Source organism: Uloborus diversus, chromosome 9 (assembly GCF_026930045.1).
Source record: "Uloborus diversus isolate 005 chromosome 9, Udiv.v.3.1, whole genome shotgun sequence".
NCBI classification, from domain to species: domain Eukaryota; kingdom Metazoa; phylum Arthropoda; class Arachnida; order Araneae; family Uloboridae; genus Uloborus; species Uloborus diversus.
In genome coordinates, this window is record NC_072739.1 from 126,454,394 (window position 1) to 126,479,308 (window position 24,915).

The following is a 24,915-nucleotide window of genomic DNA, read 5'->3' on the forward strand; positions in this document are numbered from 1 at the left end:
CGTTTCAAACAAATTTCATTAAACCATTCCTAATTTCGCATTATACGATAGACTGAAAAAGTTTTGTAATGTAAATAATTTTAGAAATATGACTCCATGGCTCTTTGATTTGCACTGTTCAGTAGTATGTGAATAATGCGGATTCTCCCCCCACAAGTTGTTGAAATTTGTCGAAATTTTAAACCATGAAAATGTAATTGAGATAGAAAACAAATTTATTCAATCTTTTCTCTATGTTTTCTGTATGTTTAGGTTGTTCGTAATAAAAATTAAAAATATTTTTGTTTCCTTTAAAAAATAATTTTACCATTATTGAGAACGAAGCTAGTTTAAGTGAAAGGGGGAAAAAAAAACTTTTTACGGCTCAAAACAGAGTTACCGCTGCCGATTTCCATAGACTTTGGGGGCCACAGCTTGTATATTATTCGTGTTAGTATTTAGTAACTGCTTACGTTTCGTTTTATGCAAAAGCACGATAAATTTCTAAAATTTCAAACGGTTAGAACTTCTGACAATAAATAAATAGCGTATGCTGGTAATTATTTTTCTTCTTACTAACTCTTAAAATACAAAAAATGTTCAATGATAAAACGCATTCATGTGTATTTTGCATTAATTATACTTGTGTCTAGTACATTAATTTTTTTAAATTCTATCTAATTGTTTCTCTTATTTTCTTTTGCATGTGTGGTTATATATGTTTTTCAAAAGCCGACGATTTTGCAGCCCCGCTTGCTCAAAAGGATGGGAAACATTCCAAACCATAATGTTTCACCATGTGGAAATCGATTAAATTACACCCTGCCGATATATGTCCGATTCTGCGTTGAATATCAAAAATTTATTTTAACTTTCGGAACTCCCTTCTTTATTTTCCAATTGTCCTTTTGTCGAAAGTTCTATCACCAGGGAAATTTGTACCCCAGTCTAAATCCCAGTCGACCGCGGGAAATCCACATGAAAAATTCATATTTCAACATTTCACCGTGGAGCTCTTCAAAAGGAATTCCGTTTCCTCCCCACGCACATTTTTCGGGCTTCTTGTGTACTGCATGATGTTTTTTAAAAGGACTTTTTTTTTATTTCCTGTATTTCCTTATTGTGTGTTTTTTTTTCAAGAACAGCCTTGACTGTTATGTTTTGAGGGGATTGGCTTTTTTTTAATTTTTATTCTTTGGTTTTCGTTTGTGTAACTTGTGCTATGTGAACTTAATAACTAAGTATGAAATTTCGAACTTCACAGGAAAAGAAACATTAATACAGATTAGGTACTGAAAATTCGATTTCTAATGTAAATAATAAGTGCATAATACATCCGTTATAAAATTCAATTTCCAACATAAGATCTACTGTTGTGGGAAAAAGTGCGTATACAGTCGAGCCCGCTTAATGGAATATCGGATAATAAAATATCCTGCTTAATGTAATAAAATTCCAATGTACTACACCGTTGAAGTGTGTCATTTTTATCCCGGACAATGGAATATCCCGCTTATTAGAATAATTTTTCCTGGCAAATTACCTATTCCATTAAGCGGGCTCGATTGTATTTATTTTTTTTAACTTAAAAATAATAATTATAATATGTAATATTATACTGTCTCTTCTCCCTCTTCAATTTAGGTAAAACATTTACTATTTTATTCAAATAATTGTTTTAAATGCAGAAGATTTTACGAAATTTTGATGCCATGTAACTTTGAGCTTTTTTTTTTTTTTAAGAGTTTTTGTCTCTTTATATTTTACCTTATTTTTAATATTTTTATATGCACCTGGCTAATTCCGCACCCCTCCATATCAATTTAATTCGTTTATCGGGTTTAAATGCTCGCGCCCATATGCAAAATTTTAGGGGGGGGGGGGGGCTCAGATATTTTCCCCATGGTTTAGCAGGATATTTTCCCATAGAAACCGTTTTCAGTACAGATTAGAGTTATTAAAATTTGACATCTTTAATAAGTTATTCATTAATTGCAGGAGAAGAAATGTTTTTGCATTTTTGCAAAGAAAAAAGTACTAAACGCAAGGAAGTTCTAATTTCAAAGGGGGGGGGGGGGGCTTGAGCCCCCACTTGCCCCCCCCCCCCCCCCATATGGACGCCTTTGCTCGGGCAAGTAGAATAGCTGGATCGGAGTTGGGTTGTTTTTTGGGGTAAAGGAGCCAATGGATTAAAATTCCAAGATTTGGAGTCGATGACTTTCCATATATTGCTCATTTGAAAGAACAGGGCCACAATACGAAATTTTTATTTATTTATTTATTTATTTATTTATTTATTTATTTTTTTTTTTTTGGGCTTAAAGGCCTTCAAATGACGTTATCTTCTTTGGAAAATAAAAACAGATTTTTTTTGTTCCAATATAAACCACTGGAGAACACAGCAAACCTACTTTTCTTACTGCGTTTGAAGTTGAACTCTTCAGCAGCCTAAAGAGTTCAACTTCAAACACTTCTTCTGTAAAATTTCATTTCTTCGTATTGTGGCACTTTTCTTTCACATGAGCGATATTATTATTGTTTGGTTTAATTTTATATTTTCTGTTTTGGAAGGTGGTAGAAAAGCATCGCACTAACCTCACAATAGTACACGAAAAATGTTGAACTCTTGGTAACTTTTAAATAGTAATTATCTGTAATTTTACGGTTGCGTTTTCATGGGGATTCATGTTGTTTCGCATGATTTATTATGATCCAATTATGATATCGTCTGACCCGACCACACATCCGTTTGGGAAGCATTTCTTCTCTCTCTCTCTCTCTCTCTCTCTTTTTTTTTTTTTTTTCCTTTCCAACTTTCTACTTGTGTATAATTAGGGATGCCATTGAGGCGCCAGCTAGTGTTTTCCCGTCTTAGGAAAATCATCCATTTTTTATGGCACTGCTCAAAGAGGAACGGAATCTAAAACGTTTGAGAAATGCCGTTTATCAATGAAAGTTTAAAAATTTAAATATTAAAAAAACAAAAAACATATGATGCTGTGTGGATAACATTAAGTGTAATAACATATAAAGGTGTAATAACATATCCACCAATGATGTTACGCATCAAGGGGAAGAAGGATTCGTGAAATCGGGAGTTTTTGATGAGGGAGAGGAAGGGGGCAGGGGCGAATACAGACTACAATTTAAGGGGGGGGGGTATGATAAATAATTTAGGGCTTGGGGTACGAAAAATTTCTGAAATTGTATGAGTGTGAATAAAAAGCACCAACTCTATGAGACACTTGCTGGGACATAAACGTTACTGGTTAATTAAGTAGACAATGAAATAAAAGTGGTATTTCAAATATGTACTTTCAAATATAATTGATGAATTGAAAAAATTTCTGCAATCTTTTACATTTGATTCATGAAGTGATTTATTGTAACAGAGTTTGCCGATACATATCAGTCGATATATATCATGATATATGTCACAAAAAATATCCGATATTTATTTTGAAAATATCATGATATTTTGATATTTATTTTTTCAACTATGGTATTTTCAATATAAAAAGCATATTAATCATAGTAATATTGTTCATTTATTAATAAAAGTTATGTACTATATTTTTATGATGAATACATCATTAATATAACAAAGTAATATAATATTCTTTTTTTACTTGTATTTTGTATTCATAAAATTATTAGTAATGTAACAATTTTAATTCATATTTAAAAGTGCCTAATTATTTATTAAACATTGCTCAGAAAAAATGAAAATGTCTAATGACTGTGCACTGACTAATATATATTATTTATTTCTGAATCATATATAAGTGTAAAAGTAGCTAACAGAAGAAAAATGAGTAAAACAGCCGTAATAATTTACTGAATAATACAGTAATTTACTGAATATACCTTGCCTCGCGTTCAATCTTCGAGTTGAACCGAACCATTGCTTCGGTCACTCGTCTGGTCTGCTAATTCTATATTAGCTACTAGTTTGTTTCGCACTCTTGGCTTCCATAAGAGGTTTTCCATCTCCAGTTCAGTCACTTTCCTATGCCGGGCTGATGAGTGCTAATAAGCACGAAACTGCAGTCCTCGGCTGGAAATGACTGAGCTGGCGGTGTATTTCACGTAAAACAGCCGATGCTAAATTAATTTCATTAAAATTTATAGAAATGCAAAATGAAAATTTAGATATAAATAATGAAAGAATTCTTAGTTTTAAGTCTACACATTGTAATTATAATATAACAAAATTAAGAGTGATTTGAGGATGCATTTACTATTTTGAAGACTTTAGTTTGTGCTATTTGAAAATATCGGATATATATCAAAATATCCGATATATATATCATAATATCGGATATTTTCGAAAATATCGTGATATTTTCAAACCCTGATTGTAAAGCTGAACCGTTCAAGTGCCAAAAATTGTTTTATTTTTCCAATTTCCTTCTTCTTAATCTGCAAAATACCTGTGATTGTACCAAGAACTATTCGCTCGTTTAAGTGAATATAAGATCTTTGATGGAACAACAGCGGCATTTCTGAACGCTTGAAAATAGTTATTGAACACAGTTTGGATCGATAATGTATTTGATGGTTTGGGGAGTGGGAGGGGGGGTTCATGACGCACTGGTGCCATTGAAATTTTAAGGAGGGTGTTTTTCGGGACATTTTTCTCTTTTTGGAGGGACTCTGATTCTGGGGAGGGGTTAGTCCGCGCCGCAGTATTTGGGAAGGGGGGGGGGGGGCATCGCGCGGGGTTCGATCGCACCCCTGGGTAACAAGTGTGACATCACTTTTTTTTTTATAAAAGTATGTTTGTGAAAAGTAGCGTGATACCTGCAAGTAGTCGTCAAGGGGTGACGTGATGCTTTGTGAAAAGAAGGGGGGGGGGGATAATAAATTTTGGAAAAAAAAGGGATGTCGTATATACAAATTTTTATTTTGTTACGTATTTATTCATTTATTTATTTTGGAGGGGAGATGGGAAGAGGGAGCATTTTCTTATTTACATTTTTTTTTCTAAATATAATTTTACACCCTCTTGTCAAATGTTTTTAAAAAATCAATACAATTCAATGAAAATCTTATTTTTCGAAAAAAATCCCTTTATCCAATGTCAGCTAAGTCCAAAAAACGAATTTCTTCTCGATGTTTCTGAGGCTCTCACAAGCTTCAGAAACGCAAATTTTAAGGTTATCTGTTTCTGCAGTAATATTCTTATTTTTAACATTTGTTTAGAGAGGCTGATACTCATTATCTCGACGATAAAAATAATTGTCTGCTGAAGTGAATGCTTTGAACTTGAGATTTTTCGATACAATTCGAAAACTCGACAACCGAATAATTTCAACAAAAAGTTTCACAAACACATTACAATTGAGAGACATGCCAATCATTTTCTTGGGGGAGGGGGGGGGACAGCTGTTAAAATTTTTTAACTTTTTTTTAATCATTTTTGTTAAAACATTTATTGCTCAAAATTACAAGCAGACAGAAATCTTAGGAATAAAATTCTAATACAACTTTAATCACATTAAAGAACATGCTGTTCATAAAGTCTTGCATTCATAAAGAAAATTTATTTAAGAAAGAGTATGTTAGTTTTATGCATGTAATTCTTTTTATTCTGATTTTCATATCATCAAGTTTTTCCCCCGTTGGTACAATATTTGCTAAAGGCGTGTAGGTCGCTCTAATATGGAAAAAATCATAAATCAGCGTTTATGGGAGGGAGGATTTCCAGGGGCGCCAGGGGAAGCGTTTGACAGTCCCCCCCCCCCCAAGCTATTTTATTAACACAGATTGTCAATATTATGACGCTTTACCTCCATTTTCGGACAAGTGTGATCAGTTTTTCCTCGTTGGTACGATATTAGCTTTAGGCGTGTAGGTAGCGCAAATATGGGAATCGAAAAATACGGTCTATGAGGGAAAAAAAAGAAAAATAAAAACTTCCAGGGGCACCGAGAGAGGCTTTTGAGAGTCAATCACCCCTCCCTAGTTGTTGGTTTTTATGATATATATATATATATATATATATATATATATATAATATATATATATATATATATATATATATATATATATATATATATATATATATATATATATATATATATATATATATATGGTAGAATCCATGTTAATTTAACAAGGGCTGTAACATGATGGTCTCGGAATTTTTTGAATTTAGAAATACGTTTTTTTGGTTTTGCCCAAATAAATTTCTGGGTCGAGATACAGGCGTCAAAGATGGCGGTCCTGTCATGATTTCTCACTTGGGATTTTCGTGAAAATCTTTAAAGTACATTACCTCAGGAACGGTAGAATATATTTTGTTGCGGTTTGTTTTATTTAAAAGGATATTTTTTCTTGTTTAAAAAACTATGCCACATTTTGAAATATGTGCTTTAGTTTTTTTTCCACTGTCTATTGAAAAAAAAAAGTTTAAAGTAATGTTTTAATTTTTCTCATATGTATCAATTTCAAAAATTTTCATTTTTTTACAGTTTATTAGTACATATTTGAGAAAAATCAAAAACATTATTTTAAACTTTTTTTCCAAAAGACTGTGGGAAAAAAAGCTAAAGCACATATTTCACAATGTTGCATATTTTTTTAAACAAGAAAAAATATCCTTTAAATAAAACAAACCGCAACAAAATCTGTTCTACCGTTCCTGAGATAATGTACCTTAAAGATTTTGACGAAAATCCCAAGTGAGAAATCTTGACAGGACCGCCATCTTTGACAGCCTGTATCTCAGCCTAGGAATATTTTTGACCCCTCCCCCCCCCCCCTCCAAAAAAAACGTATTGCTTAATTTTCTATGAATTTTAACATATTTGTTGTAATCTGGCTAAATTTGACATTTGTTCCATTATTCTTCATCTAAAACTATTGTAGTAACTTAACCTGTAAATAGTTTCTTGTAAAGAATATACAACCCCCCCCCTCTTACATTCGAATGAAGTATACGGTCCCCCCATTTCTGAACGATAAGATTTGTGAATAGAATAAAAAGAAAATATTAGAAATTTGCAAAACTTTCTAGGATTTTCTAGATATTCCTTCGCTCGGTATAAAACGTCCGGCGTCTTGTTAATAGGGGAGTCTGTTTGTTTTCTAACTGGTGGAGTCTCGTTTTCAGCGTTCCGCTGGAAGTGTGTATTAGCGTTTGCGCTGTGGTTTTGCGTATTTTGATGTGAATACGTGTGGGACCATTGATTTTACGGTATTAATTGATATTTGCTTAATTGCTATGGTTAATTTAACAGTTGCTAAGGATATTTCTTGTACGTAATTGTAAATAAATCCTGTGTTTTCTCAAGAACTGTGTCGTAATTAAAGAATTTCTTGAAATGGCTGAACTCGTAACAATATATATATATATATATATATATATATATATATATATATATATATATATATATTATATATATATATATATATATATATATATATATGTCAGTGCAAGACATTGCAAACAACCTGTATTATTTTCCCTTCAGTTCCACGGGTATCCAAGTCTGGGAGTATTGGATAATAATGGGTGCAAATTAACGTGTACATATATGATACAGATTCATATTTTTTTTTTTTTTTGAAAAACTTGCATTTTAAGCTTTTAGCGCCCCCCCCCCCGCCCCCTTCTTTTTTCTTCTCGCAACAACTCATATTTTTCTGCATTGAAACAGGGCTTCTTTGCCGAAAATAAAAAGCAAATTTTGTATTGCTATTAAAGTCATTTGTTTTTTAATTTTTAACACAAAATATAAAACTTACTCTTTTCTAACGACCAGTATGGTTTTTGGCCTGACGGAGTGCGTAACTATTTGAGATCAATCGATTACTAAGATTTTGCTCACTCATCAGCTCTGTGGGAAAGTTGAAGCACTTTTCAAGAGCCCTTGCAAAATAATTTCTCTGTTATGGCCGATGGCGAATTCCGGAAACGCTCAAGTCCCGGGTACTCTTCAAAAGTGGTCGTCTCAGCAAACTGATTCCCATGCAGATAAAAATTCAATTAAAAAAGAAAACGTATTCCCTCCTTTCTTTGTTGTTCGACATTTAATCCTGTTCGATTTGTCGTGTTTGTTTGCACAGTAGTATAAATTTTAGTTACGTTGTAAAAAACGTCTTGACCAATTTTATTTATTTATTTATTTATTTATTTATTTTTTTTTTTTTTTTTTTGAAAGTATATTATTGCAGAAATTGAAATGAATTTTGAAAGGCGCAGTTGTAAAGCGTTCTTACCTTCTTTGAAAAAAAAAAAAAAATTTTAAGTTTAAGCCCTAGTTATCGTTTTACGAGAAATGGTGTCGTTTCCCCAAACGTTCAGATACAAAACCCAATGTTACAAATTTTGTTGCCTTACAACAGCATCAATATTAATAGTAATTATAATAAAAATTTTGAATCAACGCTTCTCTAAAGCAAGCATGAAATTTATCCACTGTCATTGCTTTCTTAGGATTTTTATCCTCATCTATGCCAATAATCGAAAACAAGGATCGAAAACACATATTGGGTTCTTTATCACGAGTAACTTGTATGTTTTAAAACATAAATTAGTTTGGGAAACCTTTCTTTCATGCTTTTTTCTTTTTTTATTTACTTTTACGAGTAAGTAAAAGTAAAAAGTTTTAGGCTAAAAATGAAATCAGCATTGATAGTGCTGCTCAGGATTGTTGGGTTCTTGGCATTGAACGCTTCCACTTCCAGATAAGCATGGGTTACTTTATTGAAGCGCTGGCGAAACAAATTCTTTTTTTCGGGAAGCGTTCGTTTGTTTGCTGTAACAAATAATTTTCAGAAAAAAAAACTCGCGCCTGTAGAAATCCTGATTTTCTTATCGCGTTTATTGTCCTTTCCATTTCCTACGAATTAGATGTTTTTGACTCTTCTAACTGAGCGCCAACAATGCTAAGGTGCAGGGTGCACTATACATTCAAAAGCTTGTTATATTTTTTTAATTTATTTTTTAAACTTTTCAGTAGAAATCAATTTGAATAAAAATGGCGGCGCGCGTGTGGGTGTTAATAAAGCAAATCCACAGTTTGCTTCGGATCTTCACCAAATTTGGCACAAAGATCTTTGGATGCTGAGAAATTCACATAAGTTTTTTTTTGGGGGGGGGGGGATTAAAAAAAATATTCAAAAGATGAAGTCTAAATTTAATTTTGTTGAACATTCGTCACTAGACACAACTTTTATTTTCGATGTAGACCACTACAGCTTGTGTATTTGTATACTTTTGAGAAACAAAAAAAAAAAATATTTATTTTTGTTGAATTTTATTTAATTAAATACATATTTCTCTTTCAGCACTGCCTAGCCAAGGCGTTGTACGACAATGCCGCCGAGAGTCCGGACGAGTTGGCCTTCCGGCGCGGCGACATCCTGACTGTGCTGGAACAGAACACTGCCGGACTGGAGGGCTGGTGGATGTGCTCGCTGCGGGGTCGGCAAGGCATAGCCCCCGGAAACCGTCTGCGCCTTCTGCCCGGCATGTACGATGGCAACGATTCAGAGCATGCGATGCGTCGCTCCTGGGCGGCCAATCCCAACAAGGTGCTTTTCGTTCGTATCTCTACGTATAGTCTGGCTCTAATAAGTTGTCTTCCTAGCCGTGAGGTTTGAACGGTTCCATTTGCTCAAATAAGAGTGAGGAAAGACGGTTTGCGTTGTTATCAGGGTTAATAAAAAAAACCCGTTTTTTTTTTTTTTTTTTTGGAAAAAAAAATTTAACCTTTTATTTTGTTTGATTTTATTTTATTTTGTTTAAACCGGGTTTATTTGTTTTGAACACTATTTGTAAGAAAAAAAACTTATTTTAAGAAAATCATGAAGATTTTATCAATTAACTGTTAAGGAATGTTTAATATTCATATTTGTACCTAATTTCTTAGTAATTAATTAAATAATTAAGAGTAAAATGTTGTAATTTCGTTTCCTCATACGTAGAGATTTGTATAGGAGAGTATTGTTTGAAAACCTTTAACTATAAAAATATGATATGCAAATGGGGCTTGGTATAAATAATCAAAGGAATAATTTACTGAGATAGTTCAGACATTATTAATTACAAATGACTAAGAATAAATTCTTGCAAATAAATTTCTTCATAAGCATAGCTATCTACAATAAATAAAAAAAAGTTAAGTTGAAATCACGCATTCTTAAACATGGAAAGTATTTTGCAGTATCTACAAATGAATCACAAGTCTGATGTACATTACATAACTTTAAAAACCAAAAGATCAAAGCGTATTTTGTTTAAAGATTTAAAATTTAAAAAAAAAAAGTTACAAATCATGTAATTTATTTAACTAATGTATCAGTGACAACAATTATCGAAACAGGACAAGTAGGTTTTAAGAAAAACATTATGTTTCCCATCGTTGACATTATTTCTCCTGGTTTAATGCAATTAGGAATACAATTTTTTATCACAAAAAAAAAAAAATAATAATAATAATAATTAAAAGTCTTAGTATGAAAATACTCTTTTAACATACTTTAATAATGAAGACTGAAATAAAAGTTAATATTTGTTTTTCTTCCACCATTCATACGTGAGACTTCTTTTATTATGTTGGGATTAAAATAAAAAAAAAGTCCTCTTTGAAAGGCGAAAATTTTGCGTTACTTTTTTTTTTTTTAAATAAGAGCACTGAGTTAAAGAATATTTTCTGTTTTTATAATTTATATAGTTTTTTTTCTTGTTCTGACTGCATCCTCTATCGGAGATGCAAACAGTGTGCAGGTATTAGCACAATTTTATGCCTACTCTAAGTGTTCTTGGACTTCATTAGTTTTTTTTTTTTCTCTTGTTATTTAAATATTCTAGTGTTAAAATTCCTACACACTATGCATCGCTTTAGTGGTACATAATCTATCTCAATAAATCTTAAGTAATCAAGCAAATTAGGTAGTAAATGAAGTTTTGGTTAAAATATGCTTTATGCACTATTTTGATATGCAAAAGAAAAATAATGATAATTGAATAAATAAAAAAAAAGAGCTACTTGAATTTTTTCTCCATGTAATTCTAGAAAAACTTAGTTGGTCTGCCTTGTATATTTATGTCCCTAATAGGAAAACTGCATTTATTTAAAAAAAAAAAAAAAAAGAAAACTTATTTATCAAACTTGCATTACCTTAAAAACTATTAAGTTTCTAAATTTATTAAATCTGTAATTAATAAAGCTCTGTTTGTTACTTTGCATCAATTAGATATTCCTCTTTGCAATAATGTGTAAAACTTATGAAAACATTTTGGGAAAACGATAAAGTTTAAAAAAAAAAAAACACTTGGTTTAAACCAAACAACCCTGGTTGTTATAGAACTTTTTACTGAAGATATTAATTAACAACGCATAAGTTAGCATTTTGTAGTGATTTTGGTACTGAAAGCTTAGTAACACAGTTAAAATATCAATACGAATCGAAAGAACGAATTTTTTTTTGCGCACAATGGAATTTTTGCTTGGAATTTCCAAGTTACATGGAACATTTCTTCTGGTTGTCACGGTTACGGAACTATGAACTTTTTTCCTGCGTTACTTCTGCAACACATAACATTTGCAGAAGCAACGTGGGGGAAAAGTTCACAGCACCACAACAGTGAGGACCAGAAAGGGAAAAGGGTGTAGGGTGAGAAAATTATTTGGCCTTGACACGCCGACTCTCGTTACATCGACTATAAGTTGTAGTCTTGGGTTGCATCTATTTCAACTAAATAACGCGTACAGAACAAAAACATTGAAGTTTTTAGCACAATATTCATATTTACTTGCAGCTCAAAAAGATTTTTTTACAATAATTTAAAAAATTTTAAAAATTAACAAATTTACAATTTTTATTTCTTTTTTTGACAATTTTTTTCTCAATGTTGCCTAAGAACGTAATAGGCTGAAGAGCTCTTTCTGTTTTCACCTCTTAAATATTACTCTGCCGTGAAAAACCACATTGTTCTCAACTGTAAGTGATATATTTATCATAATTGGTACGCTTTTTCTTATCGCAAAGTTTCTTCCACAGAAACTAACATATAAGTCTAACGATGCGGTTTCCGCCGGGATTTTTAATTTGCTTAAAAGTTGCTCAGAACAAAATATTCTTAGGTTTAATGTTTGAATCCACTCATCACTTTGAAATCGCTAAGTACAAGTGCTTGATCAAAGGAGGCCACCAAATATCTCATTTTTCTCTCCGAGTAGAGATGGAGGGGGGGGGGGGACTTGGATAAACACATCTGGAGTAGATGAATAAAACGGCTTTCTTCGTTCCATCTCGGCTGGAATGTGTAATTGGCGCCGACGATCCATCCTGATGCTTCCTCTTTTATTCATTCCACAGACGAGCGTGCGCCCCTGACGCCTTTTCTGCAAGCAGGCGTTTAATTTGTTCATCGTTGCTTGTGTTTAAAAAAAAAAGAAAAGAAATAATAAATGTTTCACAAATAAACATTTCTGGAAAACCCGCTTTGATTCGCAACATGCTACAGTTGGATTTTTTTTTTTTTTTTTTTTTTTTTTTTTTTTTTTGTCCTTCTCATTAATTGCCGGGTTTCTATGTCATATTTGCCCTTGCGGCTTTTTCGACTTGCACTTGGGGGATCATTTTTGTGCCTCTTAAAAAAAATTAGCCACGACCTTCGAATTTTTCAAAAGAACTTGTTTTTTCAATTTAAACTTTTTTTTTTCATAGTAAAATTCAAAGTTAATAAATGGTGATTTTTCCCCTTTATTCTTAGGAATAAATACATGAAAAAAATATAATGGTCATAATTTTTAAATAAAAAGCCGATTTTTGCCGACAAAAATAAATTTTAAATATATTGTTTTCAATGCTTTTCTGGAAAGTCAGTCACCAAATTTTGTCAGAAAATGTCTTATGCTCCAGTACATTCGGGATATTTTCAAATTTTTTGAAATGGTGGAGCAACAACAAAAAATAAATTTAAAAGGTTTTTTTTTCTTCATAATTTTGCGTTTAAACAAATTTAAATCTTTTTTATTTTTCATGAATAAAAAATTCATGAAAAATAAATTTTTTTACCGAAAATATAATCTTGCCAGAGAAAAAACTTGAAGAAAACCATAAAAAACTAAGCAGATCCTGCATAAAGTTATCATTTATTGTGACCTCAGAAAAATTCTTTAAACCATCTATCTGAATGCAGTAGCACGAGATGGACTTCATTACCAAAAGCTGATTACATCCGTTGAACTGATTCGTTTCTATCTAATCCTAACAATTTTTTGCAGGATATGATTGAGTTTTTTTATGGTTTTCTCTTTATGTTTTTTCACTGGTAACATTACGTTTTCGTTAAAAAAAAATAGTGTATGATTTTTAGCAATAAAAAAAAATGAAATTTGATGAAATGCTAAACTATGAAAAAAAAAAAAATTACTTTTTAATTTTTTTCGTATTGTTCCACCACTTCAAAAAAAAAAAAAAAAAAAACTTGAAAAAATCTTGAATGTAGAGGAGTATAAAAGACATTTTCTGACCAAGTTTAGTGAGTGACATTTTCCAGAAAAGCATTGAAAAAAAAAAATATTTAAATTTGATTTCCGTCGGCAAAAATCGGCTTTTCGTTTAAAAAATATGACCATAATATTTTTTCATGTATTTTATTCCTAAGAATAAGGGAAAAAAATCACCATTCATTAATTTTGAATTTTACTATGGAAAAAAAAATTAAATCGAAAAAACAGGTTTTTTTTTTCCCAACTCGAAGGTCGTTTGAGCTAAAGAGCTGCAAGTTTGGCTTTTTTTTTTTTTTTTTCGACACCAAAAGGACCCCCTAGTGCGAGTTGAAAAAGCCGCAAGGACAGATTTGACATATAAACCTGCTATTGTTTTTTAAAATGATTTTATCGTTTATTTCTTTTTAGTTGTCTAGCAGCAAGTCGATCTGTAATTATGCTCTACGTTTTGGTTATCTTCCTTAAGAGGTTTTCCACCTTCAGCTCGGTCACTCCTATGCCGGGCTGATGAGTGCTAATAAGCACAAAACTGCAGTCCTCGGCTGGAATTGACTGAGCTGGCGGTGTGTTTCATGTACTTCAAACCAGCTCTGAATAACAAGACCCCCCGAAAAAGAAATACTCTTCCTAAAAACACCCCCTAAAATATCAATGTTGCAATCTGCGAATTGGCCCCCTCCCCTCCTCCTGGTCTTGGTCATCCCTGATTAACTTGCTTCTGAAAAATGATTAATTATCAGTCCCAGATCTGCGTACCTGCAGACCCCACAGTGTGAGGAGGGGGGGGGGGGGTGCTTGACCCGAGTAACCAAAGAATATTTTTTAAATATAAATAAAAACCTATGCTCAAGTTTCAAACGTTGAAAATATTTTACAACATTATTATAAAAATCAGGGTTAAAAGCCCTACATAAATCCTCAAAACCTTTAAAACAAATAATAATAATAAATAAATACATTTAAACAAATGATCTCATAATTAAGGTAGGAGTATTCAAGCATTAAAAAAACAACTACTCGTTAAAAACATCTACTCGTTGGGGGGGGGGGGGGGCAGTCCAACGACCAGCTATTGTCCCTGATGATTTTTTCAAGAGGGAGGGGCGGACTAAAATATTTTATTTTATGTTTTTCCATCTACTTGTTCCATAAAAGATGGAAGCAGACACTGTTGTGCAATGTGCATGGGATCATAAAAGTCATGAGGGTTGATAATAAGGCTTACAACCAAAGGTTCTAGCTGAGGTTCACCCTTCCTCCGTTAACAGGCCTGTCATTTCGAATTTTTCCAGGGAGGGCAAAATGTATGTAAATTATGCAAATGGTATTGGAAAGCATATGAAAGCACACCCTCTGAAGAAAAAAAAACATTAATTTCTTAATGTCAGTTCTGACACGCCCACCCCCCCCTTCCCCTAGAGAAAAGGCATACATCCATCCATTAGTGTGACTGAGTTGTAATAAGATACTGTGATTGGTAGGGTTTCTTTTTTATTTGCAAAATAATATTTACAGGCAACCGATCTACCGCTCTAGTTGTCCAGCTATTCAATAGATGTCATCGCTTAAACTAGAGCAATTGGTTTCAGTTGTGCCATCTGATGAGTAACTAGATAATCTGGGCGATGGATACGCTTCACCTTCTACGCTAATGCCCATTGAATAGATTTTAAAACTTGTTATCTTAAAATTTTAAAAATTTATACAGTGTTGAATCACCCCTCCCCCCCCCCCCAGAAGCTGTAGCAAACTTTCTGCTAGCAAAATTAACTGCAGCCGATTAATTTTTGAAAGCAAAATTATCTACAACCCCTGTATTTCCCTCTTGACAGTATGGGACCCCAAATCCGGAATTTGCAGCTGTGTACAGTATGTGGATGTTGCTTTTTATTATTACGGGTCATTCCATGTCAAGTGATCCAAAATTTCAGAAATTTTTTTCACTCACATTTTTGTATTTCTTTGAAATTAGGCTCAACGATTGTACCTTTTAAGGTAATCAAAAGTCCAAATTTTTAGATTTTTATCTCTTTTATTTTTTTATTTATGAGACTTTGAAGAAAATTTGACTTAAGAAATAATGATGTTTTTCTCTCTCTCAGATTCTATTCAGTTAAATATGGGATTCTCTTACTGAGGGGGGGGGGTGATGGTCAAATTCGTAGTAAGTAAAGAGGACTATGCTTGAAATGAACTGGCATGAACTTGTAGATTGATAACCCCCGCTCCCCCCTCCCACCACCGACACCACCACTTTAAATCTTGTTTTTTCCTTTTATTATATTATATATATATATTTTTTTTTTAAGTTTTAAAATGTAAAAAATTAAAATAAAATGAAACAAATTGAATAGTAAACTTTTTAAAGTGTGGTAAATGTTATTCGTTAAAACAAAACGAAGTTTACCCCCCCCCCCCCCCCCCGAACTCAAACATGTGATTAACACTATACTAGTATCACACCTTACCTGGGGATTGAATTGAGAATTATTTTATTCCATTTGTTTTCTTTTTTTTTTTTCAGACCAGTGGTTTCTTTTTAGATCATAACTTCACAAAGTGTACTTGATTAATTCAATATCTGATAAGGAAAGCTATGATTCATTTCATCCCCTACCCCAGCACCAACCTTCAATTTTGGAAGAAGGGAAGAAATAGTTTGCCCCAAGATCATAGCAAAATAGTGTTTCCCCCATGTTGTTTTAATGTTTTTCCTTTCTTTTCACACAAAACTACAAATAAATCAAAGTATCAGATCATATGTCTGTCAACACATAACTGTCTTTCGACAGCATTTGGAGTGCAGCTGTTTTTTCTTTTCTTTATTGCTTGTTTTCTTTTTAATTTTTGTTGTGAAGGAGAGTAATGCAACGAGATCTATCTATACATATATTAAAAGCTGTTATAGATCAAACAAACTTTGCTCTTCTGAGCATAACCTTCCATGTTGTTAAGCTTCATTCCAGATTGCTCCCTCTTCCCCTCACTGTACCATCCCACTTTCCGAAGAAAAAAAAGGTGCAAATGAGTGTGGTTCTATTCAGTGATGTTCCCATCAATTTTTGTGAGGGTATACTCCCATTAATCCATTATGCAAAATATGTGTATGCACCATATACATAATATGTCTAAAAAATGTTTGAGAACAAACGGCGTATGTGTACGTATAACCCTGATCCTCTTTGTCTGTTAAAAGTTACCCAACTTTTAGTATTTGTGATTCCCCCCCCCCCCCCATTTATGAGCGTCAGTCACTTCTGATGTTTGGTTGCGTTTGTTATGATTACCAGCACTTACGTACCAGCTTTTTTTTTTTTTTTTTTTAATTTTAAAAACAGTTTTGAAAAAAAAAAAAGATAAAAGTGTCGGTGCGGCGGGAGGTGGGGAGGGGGGCTTACCGATCTACAAATTCATCCTAGCTCATATCAAGCATAGTCATGTTTACTTACTACTTACTAGACCATCACCAGTAAGAGAACCCCATATTTAACTAAATGAAATCTGGAAAATAGCATTTTTCATAAGTCAAATTTTATTCAAAAATTCATAAAAATATGATTTCATTGAGATCCCAATTTGAAATTTTGCACAAGTAAAGATAAAATACACAAAAAATTTGGGGTTTTTTTAAAAAAAATTCGTTATATGTTTTCTGAAAAATTTAAGTTTTAAATTTAAATTTAAATTTTTAAAAATGAAATTTATTTTAAAATTAATTATGTTGCATATCATATTAAACAGCAACTAATGTACTTTAAATGCTGTTTACCAAATCGTTTTATCTATATTTGGTGCTGAGTTATCTTCTATTTTATGTTCAAGCATCCGTGAAAAAAAAAAGGTTTTTTTTAAAAAAAAATCAAAATTTTATAAATAAAAAAATAAAAGAAATAAAACTCTAAAAATTTGAACTTTTTATTACCTTGAAGGTTACAATCGATGAGCCAAATTTCAAAGAAATACAAAAATGCGATGAAAAAACTTTGGATCACTTGACATGGAAATGACACTTACGCTACGTGCCTATCGATGCAATAAATAAGTCATGATTTTACTAAAAATAATTTTGTATTTTTGATTAATTGGATTTGTGTTGCATACTTATGAGAAGAAAAACAGGATTATCGTTAACCGAAAGTGGATGTTAAAAGATTGCTGCACTAAACGCATATTTACGCGTACGTAACACGAAACATCAAAAAAACGCTTTTAAAAAAATCTGAACTGAAAGTAATGTGTTTTCAACAAGTAATTGCCGAATGTTGACATTTTTTAACTTTTAAAACTGAACAAAAAAATGGTAAAAAATTAATTTTTGGTTTAATTTAAGAAAAAAGAAAAATTAAGGGAAAAAGTTTCGGATTTCAAGATTCCGAACTTGGGGTCTCATACTGTACTTTCAATATATACATTCTAATTACAATTTTGATTAATACAACAAAACCTGTGTGCCAAAAAATAGGAATTTCTTTGAAAATAAGATTTTTAAGAAGTCTGCTGTGTTATGTCAGTTTCATATTCTTGTAGATAAGTAGATTTTTTTTTCTGAAATGCAGCGTAGAAATTTAATTTATGCATTGGCCTAATGCTTGCAAGAGATCAAATTTTACCACTCTTTTGAAAATATAAAACTTTAGAAATCACCTGGTGATAAAAATGTGATAGATAAAATGCAATTTGTAATAACTAAATATCATTTATTTGCAGAAAGAAAAAAAGGGGAAGAAAGTATTAATTTTTTAAAAAAAATATTTGTGGCATATCATTATGAAATTAAATATTTGTTGTCTTTTGCCCCCTAGGTTGTGACTCCTCAGAAAATTGGAACAGTATACTTGTATGATGTGCCTTTGGGATCAAAATTCCATGATAAACATGAAGCTCCGAAATCACCTATGCAAAGATACACTTTACAAGGTATAAATATCATACCCCTTTTTTCAAATTCAAATTTATGGTTTTATATGATATACTGTGACAAATATTTTGTGGTGTAGCCGGCTGGTGGCATGATGGTAAGGCTCTGGCTTTCTGCGCCTTGAACCCGGGTTCTGACCTGAGGTGGCCAGTCGATGGATTTTCGAGATGCAGAAAATCTTCAGTGTCCATATCGTATGATTATGCGGCATGTAAAAGATCCCTTGGGTATAGGCTTTGCTTTGAATTCCCTCGGCAAACTTAAACTCCTACTGCAGTTTTGCCTTAGAGAGCCCAGGTGCCTCCGTCTGGTGGAAACTGGGCATCAAAAACTCTCTGTGTCATGGTCACATGAAAGACTCATGACTTGTAGGAGGGCACAAGAGCAATAGGTCTGGTACAGGCCAAATGGCTTCTTACACAGCCCCATTGGAAACAATATATATATATATATATATATATATATATATATATATATATATATATATATATATATATATATATATATATATATATATATATATATATATATATATACATATATATTGTGGTGCCATTGAACTGAATAATATCAAATTATGCTTGTGCCCCAAATGGTTTTGAAGAGGTGATCAATGGGGAGTCTATCAAAAGGAAAGTCTGAGAGTGGCATATATATAAATGGCATTTCCTCCATCCCCTTCTACTGCCTAGAAGTGACTAACTGCATTGCACGTCTAAGGGGCTGTCCACCATGGATACGGGATACCATGCTCTTGAGGGAGGGGGGGGGGGTGAAATTGTGGTAGTTTGCGACAATGGGGAGGGAGGAAGGAACAAGAAGTGTGACATCACACACTTTTTTTTTAGAATATATTCATTAAAAATAATGTAACATATGACAAAGGGAGGAGGGTAAGGTTTAGTGTGACATTTTCTGATAAAGGGAAAATTCTACAATATTCTAAAATAGGAGAAAAAAAAGTGAGGCATCATTTATGAACAGCTCATAACTTGAAAATAAAAGCTATTTCAAGTATCACATATTCAACACAGCCAAATTAAAGAGGAGAAATTCAGTGTAAAATTTCCTATTTCAATAATAACAATATCTAAAATATCGATTAGATTAAGGACATTAGTCCCTAGAAATCCCCATTCGAGTTATGATAACAGTTTTTAAACAAAGTCATATCTCCCTTAAAAGTCCCAATCCTTTCAAACTGCCCCACGTAGTCTGGGCCTCACTTCTTACATGACGGAGAGATTAACTGAGGTTGCTTGAAGCAAACCACAAAGCTCTCCATTTGAGAAAAAACAACTTCTCTAAAAAATCCCCTTAAAAAGAGGAAATCAGCCTATAAAATCCCTGACAGAATAAGGGTAACAATTTTTGACATCAACCGTATCTTAAAAAATTTCTAACTCATCGTTTGTATCTATACATATAATAAAATAAGATGTTTGTGTGTGTGTGTGTGTGTGTGTGGCGGGCTTCTTAGGAAAACGGTAAGGCCTAGAAAGATGAAATTTGGTGTACAGGTACAGTTTTTGCCGAAGATGTGCACCTCGGGCTTCGATTTTTTGATATTTTAATTGGAAAAAAGTTATTTAATGTTTTATGTGTTTTTTTTTTTTTTTTTTTTTTTTTGCATTTTTTTAGTCTTTTTTACCCCACAGATCCCGAACCAATCGCACCACACAAATATTTTTTTATACTATAGTGTAGAAAAATTTAATTTTAAATATGATGAATGGAAAATTTTTTGAAGATTGAGCAATTTTTGTATTTTTTATGAATTTTTGAAAAAACCTTTAATTTGCATTTTTTTCCTGGGTTTTTATTTTTTTCTAATGTCATCCTGCGAGAAGAATCTAAGCCTCATTTCTAAAATTTAAGTTGGTAGTAGTAAAAACATTTCTCCCTCTTCAGAAAAAAAGAATCTTAAATATATGCAATAGTATTTTTTTTTTTTTTTACAATTTTTTTAATGCTGAACAAACACATCATGTCTTTTCACGCATCATTCGAAAAAAGCGTTCTTCAATCTTTTATACCTGTGACGTCACTACTTGAATTTCGATTCGATATTTACGATGGAATCTTAATGGATGGAATCTTAATCGCAAGCAATGTTATTTTTTTTTTGCTATATAGCTTACTTCTACATTTTATGATGTGATGACCACGTGTTCTTCAGGCAGGCGCTAGCTTTTTTTTCTTTCCTTTTTTTGTTTTAGTTAGGGATTGCATTTATTTGTTTTTCCATCCCTCCCCCCCCCCCCCCTCCAAGCTGGACCTTTTGCTGTATCTATATTACGTTACATTTCATAGTTGTGTGAATTTAATTCAATAAAAACAGCGAGATTTTTTTATCTTCGTCAAACGCTACTTTTTGCACACTACGGGGAATTTGAGCTTTTTTTTTTTTTTTTTTTTTTGCTCTATTTTGATAAAAAAAAGCGGTTTTTTTGAGTGATCATTGTTTTTATTAGGCAATGGGCGGGGAGGTTAAAATAAATAGAGATGGACAAGAAAATTTAGAGATAGATCTTAAAGGTAGATAGCCGCCGAGAAGGCGGCAATCTTCGCTTAAAAATGTGAATGGCACAAAAAAAAAGATAGAGATGAATTAATACTGCTGCCAAATTTATTTAAACAGCCGCCGAAGGCGGCAAACTTGCAGTAAAAAGGTAAATGACAAGTTAGCCAAAACAGCCGCCGTAGGTGACTGCTTGCACAGAAAAGCAAATGGCGTAAGAAGGCGAACCAGCTGGTCGCCGCAGGCGGCTAGTGCTTTTATAAAACCTTGTAAAACGTCAGAATGTGTCTTTAGTCTTTGGATTTTGTGATTTATTTTTAAAAAATACATAAAAAAAAACTTGTCAAACCTTTTTTTGCTGCCGTTTTTTGCAAAGTTCCTCAGATCAATCAAATCAATCGTATTTTTTACCCTTACCAACGTTTTTTTTTTTTATAAAATTTCGATTACTTTGGGATTTTTTTTTTCTTTTTTCTGAAAACCAGACGTCAAATTAGACAGTGGCAGTCTTACTTTTTGGACTTACAAAAGTATGACTGCCACTAACTGAATTTTTACAATTAGTAACTCATATAATAAAAATCTTATTTTTGAAAACTTGCCTACATCGAGTTCTTGCTTTGCCGAAAAGTGCAAGCAGTGTTTGAGATTTTCAATCCTTTTGCATTTTAAATTTTTTTCAATTATTTTAAAAGTTGGAAGCTATGCAACATTAAATCTGCTTTTTTTTATTTCTCATTTTAACAGTTAATTCATTAACTAATTTTTATTAAATTAAACTAACTTATTAAATTTCAGTTAGGAAATAATTAACCACAGCAATTAGCACCATTATTTGCCAAATTTCGCATGTTCAAATATTGGCAGCCTTGAATCACAAATGACAATGATTTCAATGTGCATAATAAGATGCAAAACTCAAATGCACTTCAAAACTCATGGCTTGCATCAAGCGAATAAGCATTGGTAAAGCATCGCATCATATATTTCTTAATTGCAGTTGCAGTAAAATTTTTAAATGAATTTTTTTAAATTACTGATTCTATACTACATTTGGCTTTAATTATTAAAAACATGACTTTTCTGTTATTATTTTTAGGTCAGTGGTAGTCAATGTAATTCCTACAGCTCACACTATTAAATATTATTTTGAATCCTTAATAGTGTGGTGTAAAAGATTTTGTCTAATGCTAAAAATTTTTTATGCAAACTGGAACCAAATCAAAACATATTATTTTATTATTGTAGAAAAGTTCGCGCTCTCAAATAGTCCTAACTAGTCCTTGAGAAAGTTTATTTATCCTTGAATACTCCTTGAAAAAAAAATTTCAATTTTGTGTATGAACCATGTAACTGGTTTTGGAAAGAAGTCCTAAAAAAAAAATAAATAAACATTTTACAATAAGCGTCTTAAAAATTCCATTAGAATTGAAAACAATAGAATCAAAAAAATCTTTGTTTGAACATGTATCTATTTATTTATTTTTATTATGTATGTGTGTGTTTTTATTTTAACTTTACTGTTTACTATTTGGAATTTTCTGTTGAATATCTGTTGGCTTGTCAGTATAAAGTTTATGCTCTTGTATAAACATTAAAATTTTTATCGATAATTTCATTCCTTTTAAAACAGCTGGTTAATTTTGCATTTAAAATAGTTTTAAATCATTTTGGTCATTTTTCTTTCAGGCAGCTATGATACTCCTCCAGCTACGAAACCTCTTCGAATGGAAGCGTATGATGAACCTAAGCCTCATCCTTGTCGATCTCCTCTACCAGCCGCATCTGTCTACGATTCCCCAAAATCCAATGCAGCTATTTCTAACGATGCAATTAATATCCATGACTATGATATCCCAAGTGCTGAACAAAGTAATGCTTATGATATACCCCGACCTGCAGAGAATGTGGGAAATAATATTTCCCATATTATCACTATATCTGATAATTATGATGTTCCACCCTCTGCATTTAAGAATAGTCCTCCCATTTATGATGGCAGAGCTTTTAGTCGCTCCAGTGGTGACACATCAGGTAGCTCATCTTTCAGATCCCCTTCTGGAAGTCATTCAAGTATTGAAACATTATCTCTTTCAAGTGTTGGTGGTTCTAATCGTTCCAGTATGGAGCAACATCCAGGTGATCTCTACGATATTCCTCCAGAACCACAGCCGATAAATGATCCGCGATTGGCACAATTACGCAATACAGTTACCAGTGTGCCTTACCAGACTAGTGGTACACAAGAGACATACGATGTACCTTCAAGCAATATGCCAGCACAGTTTTATGATACTCCTTCAAAACCAGTTAAAGTACAACTCGGCGTAGATGCAGGAGTTTATGACGTACCTCCTCAAGCTGTACGAGATACTAGTCCAATACCCAAAACTGATGTTGTTGATTCAGTTGGTCAGATTGCTCTTGCCGGTTCAAATCTTTCTGAAAACAAAAGTTTAGATGACTTTTCCGAATGCTCTGAGCTTTTATTGGACCGTGAATCTGCTGTTGAGGTGCTCATGAAGTACCAGCATGAAGTTCAAAGTTCTATATCGAAACTTTTCAGCTTTGTTAGCACAACATGGAGAAAATATGAGAATATGGAGGCGAAGTTAAGTGAAATTGAAACAGTGTGTCACAGGTTACAGAGCTCCTTGGTGGATCTGTATAATTTTGCTCGAGGGGCTTTAGCCAATTCTGCCCATGCTGCTGACAAAAGTCTTTGCTTTAAGTTAAATAAACTAACTGTTCCCATAAAAGAATCGTGTTCTACTGTTAAGAACTGTGTTCAAGCATTAGACGAAAAAAGATGGGTTGCTTCAAAGTTGGCATATTCTGATGAGTCTAATGCGCCGGATGAATTAGATACTTTGGTTGCTTGTGCGCGAAATCTCGTTGAAGATGTTCGTCAGATCGCTTCTCTAATACAAGGGAATTCTACACTGTTGTTTAAAAGCCAGGTAACCTCAGAAAAAGTAAAGCCACCTGTAGCTCCTAAGCCAGATTTAAAAGCCAAACTTTCTTCAGACAAGCAAGGAAATAAGCTACAGGAGAGACCCCTGCCGCCTACTCCAGCAGGTTTGTTAAAGACTCAGCACAGTGGGGAGTATTTCAACGAATACGATTATGTGAATTTAGAGTCAAAAGAAGCGGTTGAAAGGGAAAACGAATCCATCAAGGCTGCTCTGCCCAAAGATATGTGTCAGTCTTTCGACGAACTCGTGAAGCAGTCGGAAGTGCCGGTAGTCAGCCACTCTGAGAATGTTCCTGAAATCATCGAGAAGATCATTTCACCTTTAGACCAAAAAGATTTGCAGCTTCTTTTGTTTTATGGTTCGCAGATAGAAACACATATCATGCATTTAACTAATGCCATTGATGCCTTCCTGATGACCATTAAGAATAACCAGCCTCCGAAGGTGTTTGTGGGGCACAGCAAATTCATAGTAATAGGGGCGCACAAGCTAATATACATTGGAGATACCGTGCATCGTAACTTGAATAACCCCGAGCTCAAAACGCAAGTAATGCACAACTCCAATGGTTTATGTGACTCGCTTAAAACTTTAGTGGGTAATACTAAAAAGGCAGCAGCCGAATTTCCTTCCGTTGTTGCGGTTCAGGAAATGGTTGATAGCGTGGTAGACGTCTCCCATCTTGCTAATACCCTCAAGATGTGTATTCTGAAAGCTTCAAAATCCTAAAGTTGTACATCTTGTTGTTGAATTTTAAATTGTTGTGGCAACTTGTCAAAGTAAAATCTCGATTATCTGACCTAAGGTTCTTACCTAAAAACTGTTCTTATTTATTATTCACATTTGTGCTACTTAACAGTATTGTTATTTTGTTCAGTAATGTTATGTTTATTTGATTTTATTTTTTTATTTTATTTAGGGTCTTTGACAAAAAACAGAAAATTAATAATCACTTTCAATAGTTTTTTTTTAATAAGTTAAATTTGTAAATGAACCTTGAATCTATTATCTAAACATTTTCAAGTTTTGACTGATTTTAAACTTTATACT

The 24,915-nt window shown here is 32.8% G+C and overlaps 1 protein-coding gene across 1 annotated transcript; it reads left to right on the forward strand.

Annotated features, from left to right (window-relative positions):
- Positions 1-575: 575 nt before the first annotated feature.
- LOC129230476 (enhancer of filamentation 1-like) lies at positions 576-24,594 on the forward strand. Its single transcript, XM_054864877.1, has 4 exons — positions 576-602; positions 9,277-9,522; positions 18,254-18,368; positions 22,580-24,594. Exons 1-4 carry the CDS (start codon positions 576-578, stop codon positions 24,592-24,594), a joined length of 2,403 nt encoding a protein of 800 aa, XP_054720852.1.
- Positions 24,595-24,915: the final 321 nt, after the last annotated feature.

What these genes read in the sequence shown, in the direction of transcription:
- LOC129230476 (XM_054864877.1), top strand. Translation starts at nt 576, where the DNA reads ATGTTCAATGATAAAACGCATTCATGT. An exon ending in GGGCGGCCAATCCCAACAAG is followed by an intron (nt 9,523 to 18,253) that starts GTGCTTTTCGTT and finishes TTTGCCCCCTAG; the next exon opens with GTTGTGACTCCTCAGAAAAT. An exon ending in GCAAAGATACACTTTACAAG is followed by an intron (nt 18,369 to 22,579) that starts GTATAAATATCA and finishes TTTTTCTTTCAG; the next exon opens with GCAGCTATGATACTCCTCCA.